Raw genomic sequence first — 12,441 nt, forward strand, 5'->3', positions numbered from 1 at the left:
CATTGTAAATGCACTGAACTTGTATTCCTTTGTTTATCAGTGGTTTGGATGTTATACTTTTATCTTGTTTAATTTTTGCAATCACTTTAATTTATTTAATTTATCTCAAATGCTAGTAATTCTGTAGGGATGGGGTTAATTCATCTTAACGTAGCAGTGCTTAGATTTGTTGTTTTATTTGTATTTGTACTGCCTTGGATAGGCAGCAGTGTTAATCCGAACCAGGAAGGCTCAACCATCATTGTGGCTGTTTCTAAACATGTTCATGATAAAGTAAAGGATTTCTGAAAAGAAACATGAGGCTGGAGAAAAGTCTGAGGTTAAGTTTCCAGTATAGATTTGATGTTACTGCGTCTATGAGTATACATTGCAACCATCTTTACCTTTATCGTATAAGAACAGCCTTTTATTTCAACTGCAACACATTACATGTCAAACTACAGGATGATCTTTTTCAATATGCTCTCATCTTTGAGTTCGTATCCAGCCGTCAACTCACGAGTAATTTCAGCACCTGCTGGTTGTTGGCGAGGACCTGCAGTCCAGCGCTAAGCTGCCTACGTTCTGGTTCTACACCCAGTGACCTCTAAGAAAGCAGGACAGCTGAGAGGACTTCTTGTCACAGAATATTCTGCTCTTCCCCTCTGGCTTTCTTTGAGTGTCTTGACTGGTTTGAGAGATAACTGCTGGTGCTCTTCCCCCCGCAGCTGCTCTCCTTCTAAACTGCTTCTTTACCCCTCTGAATGGGGGAGAAACTAGCCTCTTTTTAATCCCTCTTTTTCTGTCTTCTTCCTCCTCCTCCTCTCATCTTGTTTTTTTCCCTCTTTTGCTTATTTGAATTTTAATGAGCTTTTCACCTTTTTAAGCAGATGGCTTAGGCTGGATTTCTCCATGAAAGTCGGGGTGAGTCTCTCTGTCACGTTTTGCACAATTTGTTTCAACTAGCCGAGTCCTTGAGGGGGTTTAGGGCTTTGAGTCGGTAATGTGCCTGTATCTCCCTCTTTCTCTTCACTGTCTTTCTCTGTTCTCTCTCTCTCTCTCTCCTCTCTCTCTCTCTCTCTCTCTCTCTCTCTCTCCTCTCTCTCCCTCTCTCTCTCCTCTCTCTCCCTCTCTCCTCTCTCACACTCTCTCACTCTCTCACACTCTCACTCTCTCACTCTCTCTCTCTCTCTCTCACACTCTCACTCTCTCACACTCTCACTCTCTCACTCTCTCCTCTCTCTCTCTCTCTCTCTCACTCTCTCACTCTCTCACACTCTCACTCTCTCACTCTCTCTCTCTCTCTCTCTCACACTCTCACTCTCTCACTCTCTCACACTCTCACTCTCTCTCTCTCTCTCTTTGTGTCTCCCTCTCCCTCCCTCTCTCTGTCTCTCTGTCTTAAGGAAGAGGATGGGGTAAGTCTCAACTGGATGCCTTCACAAAAGCTGAAAAGGTCATCTATGTACGTGTATGTGCAGTTCCATATTCAGTAAAAAAAAGAAATGATCAGTGTTTCGGGCGATGGTGTGTGCTCACCGTGCCTACCTGCCGGTGTGTTCTCCTGCTTGGGGCAAATTCCTTTGATGGGCGTCCTCTCTCGCCTCTCACCTCTTCCAACCTCCTCCTCCTCTGGTGTCACCTGGATGCCAATCTCCACCGGCTCCACCACCTTCCTCAGATTCCCCCGCTGTGCGTGGTGATGAAGGCTCTGCAGAGTCGGACTCCCTCCTCCTCCTCCCCGGTCAGTCATCTTTTCGTAGCAGCCATTCGCCAGCAGCGGCATCTGGCACTGCTTCTTTTTGTGCTCAATGAAGAGGAGGATGTCGCCCAGTGAGAAGGTCATCTGGCACTGGCCGCAGGTTAGCAGGTCGTGGTCGGCATGTAGGCCGGGGGGCAGGGCGTGGGCCACACTTGCGTCCAGCGGGTGGGGAGGTAGACCAAGTGGGTGAGAGGGCAGGCGGAGTGGGTGGAGGGAAAGAGAGTTTGAGAGTAGGCCGCCATCTGGATGCTCAACGTCCGCTGTCCAATAAGAAAAACAGAAGAGACATGTCACAGGAAGGTTCATTCTCATATTGTTTAGTGTGATGTCTGCTATCAGAACTTATGTCTGTGTATTTGTCTGAGGGAGAAGAAAAGAGAAAGTGAAGAGAAGTCGTGTCAATGGTTCCCAACCAGTTCGTCTTAAAACAATGTTTTCTTTGGAAGTGTTGATGGAGCTCCAGAAGTTCAAACTCATATTTAGAGAAACTACTGTTGTGTGAGATATAAAATGATATGTACATTTAAATTATACATAGATAAGTTGATCTGATAAAACACTGAGACACTGATAAATATAATATACATTAGTGAATGAACAGATTGATTTTGTCCTGTGAATCCTACTATGAATTACGTGAACCCAAAGGGCTGGTTGCTGCTCTCATAAGTTACAACTACTTTACTTATTGTGCAGGTAAAGAGCAGTCATACAGCAGAAGTGTGTGAAAAAAACATGTAAAAGCTTCATGACTATGAATTCAGATTATCGCTTCATGGAACCAAAGTGAGAGAGTGAGACGGTCCGGAGGAGGACGGAGACCGCAGAGGTAAACAGGGAAAGACAGAAATCATCATCATTATCATCATCATCATCATCATCATCATCATCATCATCTCTCCCGCTCTCTAATACAAGACGAGGGATTAGCAGCAGGTTGTTTCTGCGTCTACATTAGAAATGCAGACAGATTTGGGATGGAGCTGCCAGATACCTGCTCTGCGTTTCACAATGGAAACATATGAGAACCATTTTATACAATACAAATATTATATTTGAAACATATAATGCAATCTTATGGGTTGCCTGATATCGCAGGCGAGAGATTTGATTTGCAGTTCAACCGAGACGGATTTTTGCCGATATAAAAAAGGTAGAGAGGGATTTAAAACATGCTTTGTGTATCAGAAATACATCTTTTATTTCTTATGCCTTTAATGTATGTAATATAGTCCATATTAAAAACAATTATGACTTGGTATACATATAAATAGGAAATGAAGTGCAACTCTTACTGCCACAATTAAAATATTAATTAAAAAAGAGACAGAGATGGTATTAAATATATATCATCTGAACATAAAACCACAGTATGGGTGGACATCAGGACATATAAAATACAAAGTGTGTTTACAAACCATTGTAGTAATAAGAATATTCAAGAAAATAAAGTCTAATATACAAACAATTGCATCATTTCCTGTACACATTTTTATCCTTCATCATCTTCACAAAAGGCTTATTTTGTTTGAAGCTTTCTATTGTATTATCACTATTATTTCTTTCTTCCTACAGTTACAGATAGCCTCTGTGTGTGTGTGTGTGTGTGTGTGTGTGTGTGTGTGTGTGTGTGTGTGTGTGTGTGTGTGTGTGTGTGTGCGTGTGTAAACAGGTGTACAGTGTCTGAGCTCTGTCAGCCAACATCACACGCTAACCGCTCGTTCTACATGTGTCTATGGTCTGCAACGTGTGTTGTATCATGTTTGTATGTGCATGTGTACGTCATTGGTACTAATACACATACTGTATGCATCGCATACGTGTGCGTGTGTGCGCGTGTGTGCGTGTGCGTGTGTGTGTGTGGCCTGCAGGCTGCAGCCATCTGTGTTGTACAGCAGAGTGTATTTCTCCAGTAATAAACTTTAGAGAGAATAAAGGGAGCTGACCTGGAACAAACACACTCGACGGTAACGTTGACCTCTGCATCACGTAAATTAATTATTATGGGTTTGAAAAAAAAAGAGAACCAAACCTCAAATTCACAACTGACTTCCTGTGTGAGTGAAGACACACCGATCAACTACAACAGGGTCGGATTCTTTAGAAACCACAGAAACACTTTTACATTTACAGTGAAATGTAGAATGTACATACATTTACTGTTTACCTGTATGTTCAAAGCCAGTTTCAAGAGATATAAACTAAATGTGCATTTGGTTGCGTGTGAATGCAAATGACAGATGCAAAGGAAGAAGCCTCACTTTGGCCTGATTTACCTAATAAGGCTCGGGTGAGTCAGGCTACAGCGTTAATAGGATTTCAGTTAACCGGGGCTGAAGAAGAACAAAGAAATCAAAGGAAAAAGAACGTCTAAAAATGAACAGCTCAAAAATAACACAAACCATCTACAGTCTCTGCAGTAAAGGTGGTGCAACAGGTATTTGGAGAGCTTAAATGTGGTGTTTGGCTCGTTTGGAGGCCAAAAAGGCTGTGCTTTGAATTACAGTTGTCATCAGCGAGAAGTTCTCTCTGAGCAGGCTACTGTCTCTGGGGTTTGGCTTCCTCTGTTCTCCGCCTATCACTGTGCATGTGCTGCTAATCCATCTCGAGCCTTCAAGCTCTCCACACAACTGTCAGATATATTCACAGGCACAAATTCGGAGAGCATATTAGCGACAAGCTGCTTCTCCAATATTTGTTTTCCCCTCTCTTCAACAGATTTTTTAAATTATACTTTTTTACTAGCATCATAACTTCCCCTGTTTTCACTGATGAAAGCCGGCGAATTTCTCCCCCAACGAGAAGAGTTCTGCCAGTTAGGAATAAAAGACTTGATGAAAAACTATAAAAACTAGACTTTACTGGTACGTTTTTACTGTTTCCTCAACCACACACAGATACACATGCAAGGGCTGGAAGCAAGATTAAATGTTTGTGGGTGAGACTGTGCAGCACACACACACACACACACACACACACACACACACACACACACACACACACACACTCACTCACTCACTCACTCACTCACTCACTCACTCACTCACTCACTCACTCACACACACACAGATCAGAATTGTTGCACACTCTCGGCATGCACACACACTTGTAGCATCACAGTCATTCGTCGCCCACTAAGCAACAGCCACACCTCGACGTTTCTCCAAACCCCAGAAATCTTACTACATAAGCACACACACACACACACACACACACACACACACACACACACACACACACACACAGTGCACTAACGGGCCAATAAAGCTCATCTGTCGTACCACCTAAGGTGAAAAGGTGAAAACAGAGTTTGAATCCTGTATCAAAATTATTTCCAGTTTGCTACTGAAATCCTCCAAATGCAGTAAAGCTGCACACAGTACTGCAAAGTGAATACTCACATACAGTTTGCACATGTGATCATCCGAGATGATAGTGATTTTAGAAGAGTGATCTGCCACCACAGGGACTGTGGAACACTTTTAATAACAAAGAAACTTTAGAAAATGTTGAATTCAGGAGTGAGAAATGACCCAAGCTCTGGTAGTGACAGTGTTTATAGTGTTTATAGTGTTTTTATGATTTGTTGAGTATTTGATGTCAGTTTTTTAGCTTTGTTTTGGATCTATGAGTCCGTATTTCCCTTTTATAAAAATGAAATGTAACCTGACATCATTTAGTAAAATGTGTTACTTTCATACATATGTATGTAAGTATGTTGTATGGGTGCATTGTGTTGGTGTCGGGGTTTAAGCTGCTGACTCTGTAATCATAACATCCGCACTTTGACTTGTTGGCTTTTGTCTCCTCAAGTTCTCCTTATTTCCTGTCGACTCTACGCTGTCAACTATTCATATAAAGGAGAAGAAGAAGGAAAGAATAATTCTTTACTAAGTACATTTTATAGTAGAAATGTAACTACTACTAGATTAACATTAACACAAATGTTGGGAATCTATCAATTCATATTCAAACAGAAATAGAAGAAATGTTTGAGAACAAACATCCCACCGTTATAACTCGCAGCCTACTTTCATATTTGACCTGATTTCAATTGGAAATCTGTTTCCCTCAAGGCTAATTCAAGTTCACTACGAGGTAAATCCGCTGCTCAGGTCGAAGTCAAGTTTACCTCGTGCAAAGAGTTTAGACTAGTGGAGGAAGGAGTGTGCGCGTGAGCACAGAGCCACTGAACAGGGAGTTGATGTGGTAGAAATGAAGCGCTCCTCAGAAACAAACTGCTTCATCAGCCAACAAACTTACCAACTCTTTCACAATAGTATGAAATGATTGGTTATATGATCCGCCATTTCTAAATTCTATTTTAATTAGTTTTTTAATTGTATAACATATTTGGTGCTTTGGCGTACTTAACAATTGAATAACAGTATTTAATACATTTATTTATGTAGAGATCGTTTGCAGACTTTATGTGTTCTCATTGCTCTTTTACACAGATAATATTTTCAAAGTAGTTTACAAAATGTAATTAAGCTAAAAGAGTTGGTATCTTCAAACCAAACTGACACAATTATTTGATTGGGAAACAAAAATTCTGAACAAAAATATAAAAATGGTAAAGATTAGCTAAAGAATAAAGAACAAAATGTAATCAGATCATTTATAATAATAGCAACGTCAACGTCAACACTACAGTGTATGGACACACACACACACACACACACACACACACACACACACACACACACACACACACACACACACACACAGTCTGAATGCTGGAGCTGTCAGTCAGCCACTGTCAGGTGTTTACAGTACACAATGTAAATTAAAAGTGTGGCAGAGACGGTGAAGTACAGAGTGTGCAGGTGTTGACAGTTTAGAAGTGAATGTGGTCATCTGATTAACACACACACACGTTTCCACTCTGCTACCAGCCAGCGCAGCACTGACAGCCTGAGAGCTCCCTCTAGCAGGAAGAGAGAGAGAGACATAGAGGCCCAAAGAGAGAGATGAAGGCACATAGGAAAATACAGAAAGGGGGGTGAAGGCCGAGCGTCGACAGATAGACAGACAGCTCACTGAGCCTAAGCTGAGCAAACCAACACTCTGGTATGCAGGCAGCGGCAGGGTGTGTGTGTGAGTGTGTGTAATGTAGTATCAGTAGTGGGAGAGTGTGTACAGCCTGCTGATCAACAACATGATGTTATTCAGGCTCTTTGGGAACTGGAAACCCCTTATCCTCATTTACAAACACACACACTTTAAAATCACACTTTGAACATTGTTTGTGTTCTTCACACAAATTACCCCAAAAGCATTTACTCTGTGGCGTCCACAGCATTAAAATAATTACATTTAAAATGTTCATAGCAAGGCAGTGTCCTGGTTACTGATTCTATAACACACAGACGTGTTTTATAGAGACTATTCCTTTAGTTTCAATAAAAAACTATCCACAACAAGAAAACACTGTTTCTTAATTTAAGTAAACAAACCTTTTAAAACTGCAGTCTCTAAAACTATATACTATTTAAATAATAAATGATATGACTATTATGAATATCATTATGTATTCATTTCAATCAGCTGCAACACTTAGACTCATTCATGACATTTTAAAAACACACTTCAATGCATACACAAGGAGTTACTAGGTTCTCTTTGTCTGTCTCTCTCTCTCTCTCTGTCTCTGTCTCTGTCTCTCTCTCTCTCTCTCTCTCTCTCTCTCTGTCTCCCTCTCTCTCTCTCTCTCTCTCTCTGTCTCTGTCTCTGTCTCTCTCTCTCTCTCTCTCTCTCTCTCTCTGTCTCTGTCTCTCTCTCTCTCTCTCTGTCTCTGTCTCTGTCTCTCTCTCTCTCTCTCTCTCTCTCTCTCTCTCTCTCTCTCTCTCTGTCTCCCTCTCTCTCTCTCTCTCTCTGTCTCTCTCGCTGTCTCTCTCTCTGTCTCTCTCTCTGTCTCTCTCTCTCTCTGTCTCTCTCTCTCTCTCTCTCTCTCTCTCTCTCTCTCTCTCTGTCTCTCTCGCTGTCTCTCTCTCTGTCTCTCTGTCACTCTGTCTCTCTCTCTCTCTATCTCTCTCTCTGTCTCCCTCTCTCTCTCTCTCACCCTACCTCTCTCTCTTTTTCTTTCTCCCTCTCTGTCTCTCTGTCTCTGTTTCTCTCTCTCTCTCTCTCTCTCTCTCTCGTTCTCTCTCTCTCTCTCTCTAACAAAGACTTAGCCCCAGCAGGGTGCACGGCTATTTGACAAGCCAAAGGGAAACATGCATCTCAAGTGGGCGACTACAATTTACACGCAGCTCTTTCCTCGTGTGTGTGTGTGTGTGTGTGTGTGTGTGTGTGTGTGTGTGTGTGTGTGTGTGTGTGTGCGTGCCTGCGTGCGTGCGTGCGTGTGTGTGTGTGTTTTTACGGCTACAATGGGAGCTCTCGTCCTGTTTGCGTCTCTTCACACTAAATCAGCCTCTCGGAGGAAAGCTGGGGTTATTTGCAGTGAATGAGAAGCAGAGGGGACGTCTGCACCTTCGGATGTAAACTGTTTGGGCATGGCGACGTCAAAACCCGCAACAAATCTGCCTGGCAAACAAAAAATTCTACAAATTTCCAACAATTAATCTTTCCCACATGTCTCTCTCAGGACAGATTGTTTCATATTAACGCTCATGGAGCTCAAGTTGATTCCAGGTCAAAGCTGTGATCTCTTATTGATTTCTCTTTCCTGTTCTCATCACACACACAAATAATAAACAAAGGGAAGTAGATGAACGAGAGAATGATTTTAAGCTTTGTGCAAAATGTGGCTTCAATACAGCTGATATTTTGAGTTTTGAGTTCTAAGTGTAAGAATGATCGTGATTTAACCTCCAGACAATCTGTCTCACCTTTCCTTACACTTCTTCTCCATACCGAGAGTGAACGAGGTGGACCAACTCTTGTTGTTCTTCCTCTGAAATCTAGAATTCATGCACAATTGTGTACTGTGTGATACCTCGTGTGTGAAATCCAAATTAAAAATGTTACGATTAAAGCACAGGTCAGACGGATTTTATGGCCTGACAGCTCGAGAAGAATTATGCGGATTTAGGTGAGGGGGATTCACATGTTCATTTGCATATGTGTGTGTGTGTGTGTGTGTGTGTGTGTGTGTGTGTGTGCACATGTGTGTGCGTATGTGTGTACTCAAGCATACTAAATCGACGAGCATCTCCTACACATAAATTATGGAATGTACAGCGCCATGCCGCAGCCTGAATGGTGATAAATCAGACAGACAGACAGGTCAGACCTGCTCTGTGGACACAACTACCAAACTGCATTTTACACTTCACACACACTCATGATTACACACAGGGAGCTTAAAGCAGCTTTGTTACAATACAAACAGGAAGCTCATTTATAAACCTCCATCTTTGTCGTTCTAGCTCGTCTTTCCACATCTCAACACTGTTACCTGTCTGTTAATTAGTTTGAATATATACTGAGCTCTCTTCTGCAGACACTGATGTCACAGACAAGCATGCAGTATGCACAATGTGACCTATGTCCAAAGGTAAGCGATTACACACTGAAGGCCTGCGTACGAGCTGCCACACACAAGTTGTAGCTCTGTTAGGTAATCAAATCTTTACTTGATTTGACATCTCAGCCACATTTACTGTCTCTAGGTGTGAGTGTGCCTCTGTGTAGGTGGGTTGTCAGTGCAACGCCATACAGCCAGGCCTCACAGCAGAGGAGGGAACCTTTAGACAGCCAGGCAAAGTGGCCCAAAACCTTGGCAAGGAAGCTCAGTGTGCTGCGTCTCTACTGTAAATATGTTATATTATATGCACACTGATACACTGTGGTGTAAGTGATCTGATCTGGCAGACTTCACACAAGACAAGTCTCCCCAAATTACCTCAAACTGGATGTTTGAGAGTATTCACTCAGTATTCATGAGCAGCATTTTAAAAGTACTTCATCTACACTTCCTCCTCAGTCTTTACTGTAAATCTGTAAAACAATAAGAGTAGCTTTTAGCGGCATCCATCTCACCTCTAAGTTTCCCTTATACTGATATTTTGTGCTTTTAGCTGGTAAAGTTATGCATGAAGGCCTGCTGCTCCTGTCAGGACACATCAGCTGAAAAACTGATCTGAGGCCAGAAAACATTGCAGAGAAGTTTAGCGGCAGATGATATGTTTAATTTAAATAAAGAGGAAGAGGGACGAGTGTCTCCTTTGAATACGCAAACAATTGTTTATGACAAGAAAGTTCATTTTTATATTTCTAAAATATCTAATGTATTTACTGGCGCGCTTTGCTTTGCACCAATAAACGTCTTAAGATAGTATTAATCCTTCACATAAATATTACTGTGCTCACTTCATTCTCACGTATTTTGCTCCTAAATGCCGTCACTTATCGCAATGTGAATAAAAGTGCCGTGGGGGGAAACCCTGGAATTTTCCGCTAGCAAGGCGTGCAGGTATTAAATAATCCAAACCGAACATTAATATTACAAAGTATAAACTTTGCAGTCATGCAGCAAAAAAACACCATGCACGGGACTAACTAATTAAACTGAACACAGAAAGGCAGTAATGTGAATCAAAGATTCAATAACCTCTTCGTGTTAAACCTGAGGCAAAAGTGCGAGGACTGATTCTCGTGTTTGTATATTTCATCATTTTCTGCAGCAGGTACATTAATTAAGTTCAGTCGTTGTCTGATACATTAAAATACAGGATCGTCCTGTTTAAGTGAAAGATGAAAATAAATTGTTAGAATGAATTACTGTAAATCGAGCAGGCCTATTTAATTCTTATTGTTGACTGACTGAGAGACTTATATTTGTGTGTGTACATGTAACATGAATAAACCAGAGCTGGTGTTAAATATGTTCGTCGGGAAGATATGTGTTTATGAAAGTGCGTTAAAAAAGTATTAACTGATTTCAACTGATGGAGTTAGAATTATGTTTGTATTGCCTGTTAAAAATTAAGTGTAATGTTCTCCTTAATGTTAGCGCTGGTTATAATTTAACTGAAACAAAAAGCAGAATAATAAAGAATTTTCAATTAAGCACCGGGAGCTGCGACTTCTCCGTGAGCTTCTTTTACACTTCAAGTCAAACACGGAGCGAACACTTTTCCGCTCTCGCTGCACGAAGTGTAATTTTAATATTAGGCAATTTATAGACCGTAATAATCAGTGAAGTAAATTAGGGCCTTTATTTTATTTTGTCAGTAAAGCAGTAGAGGACAGAACTGGCCTTCAGAACGCACATTGACAAACTTTCTGCTCCAAATCTGAAAATGTTTATTTTTACGCGCCGATCATCCAGAGAAAGAAATTCACTCAACTTCTGAGAATGACAACGGAGAGAGGAAAAGAGAAAATACCTCTTTGCTGTGATGATGTGAATATTTTCAGGTAAACTTACGTGTTATTTCTCTCTGGGACAGGTGCTGCGGGTTCCCCTGCTTTCGTCGGGACATCGCCCTGGCATTTACACTGGCATCGCCCGGAGAGCGGCACTGGAAGGGTTGTCTCTCCTCCTGCTGCTGCTGCTGCTTCTCCTGTAAACCGGCCGCGAACTGGCCCCAAAACCGGCCGCTCGCTGGCCACCCAAAACTGACCGCTCTGCACTGTCCCCAATTGTGGCCCTCGAACTGACCCCTGTGAGCTCGATCTCCCTCCAGTGAGCAGCGGCTCCTGAGCTCTGTGGTGACCGGCCGTGGCGCAGTGCTGGGCGGTCGGTCGGAGTTCAGTGCCAAAGTGGTGGCGCGCCTCCCTTCTGGTGGTGAGGGAGGGGGGTAGTCCGGCTCTGCCTTCCGCCGCTTTCACACCATCTGTCAGAGGAGAGCGGAGAAAGGAGCAGAGTGGAGCGGAGGAGAGCCGGGGCAAGACGCGGGAGGTCGGCGGTCACCTCCTGATGGACAGTCACTACCTGTGTCCACTCTCCGGCCACCTTGGACAGCAAGCGTCCCTGTCCGGAGAAATCAGCTGAAATGACGCCAATTAACGTCTGAAAGTGTGTAAAATAGGAATCCAATTTCCTTATCGGTACTTGGTGTCGCCAAGTGGTGGGCACTTCTTCTGCAACACTGGCTGTGCCAGCCAGGCGGGCGGGTTAGACTTTAACTCTTTAAGTCAAAGCCCAGTGCTTGTTTGAGGACAGGCTGCCACCCTCTTTTCTCTTTGTGCTAGCTGCAGAGTCCTGCATCCCCGGGCTGTGTGCGGCTCTGCGCGGCTCTGTGCGGCTCTCTGGCTTCTACAATGGGAGAAAACTCAAGTTCAAGTGCGGACGTGACGTTCAGTCTGCGGTGAGAAGGGAGAGTGGAGACTGAAGAGCACTGGGGGCGACTAGTGGTGGCTTTCACACACACCGACACACACACACCGACACACACACACACACACACACACACTTTACACTCTCACACTCTCGCACACACTCGGGCGCGTGAAGCGCACGGAAGCAGAGGCCAGAGTCGCTCCAGTCCTCCCCGCCGGTGTCCCAGCAGTATGATGAGAATGGGATTTATTTCTGTTAAATTGTGACCTGAGTGGCTTCCGTACCTCGTCCACAGGATGCTGGACACTTCTGCATTCTTATTTAAAATGCATGCATACTTGTACTGTGCACGTATGTGCCGCTACACACTTTTCACACTTAAATGACCTGATTATTAAATATTGTTTTATCTCACCAGTTTATTAACATTTGACCCTTTTTAAAACCCTTTAAATGTGTGTGTGCAGAA

At 42.9% G+C, this 12,441-nt stretch overlaps 1 protein-coding gene across 1 annotated transcript in view; it reads right to left on the reverse strand.

Moving 5' to 3' along the window:
• The window catches only part of bcl11ba (BCL11 transcription factor B a), a 44,871-nt gene extending 32,907 nt beyond the window's left edge, over nt 1-11,964 (reverse strand). The window contains exons 1-2 of the mRNA XM_029460632.1: nt 11,118-11,964; nt 1,528-2,001 (exon numbers count right to left, since the gene is read on the reverse strand). Of these exons, the coding sequence (XP_029316492.1) occupies nt 1,528-2,001; nt 11,118-11,172 (529 nt within the window). The 5' untranslated portion in view covers nt 11,173-11,964. The remainder of the gene's footprint in view (nt 1-1,527; nt 2,002-11,117) is intronic.
• Between the last annotated feature and the right edge of the window lie 477 nt (nt 11,965-12,441).

This window comes from Cottoperca gobio, chromosome 22, assembly GCF_900634415.1.
Source record: "Cottoperca gobio chromosome 22, fCotGob3.1, whole genome shotgun sequence".
NCBI lineage: Eukaryota > Metazoa > Chordata > Actinopteri > Perciformes > Bovichtidae > Cottoperca > Cottoperca gobio.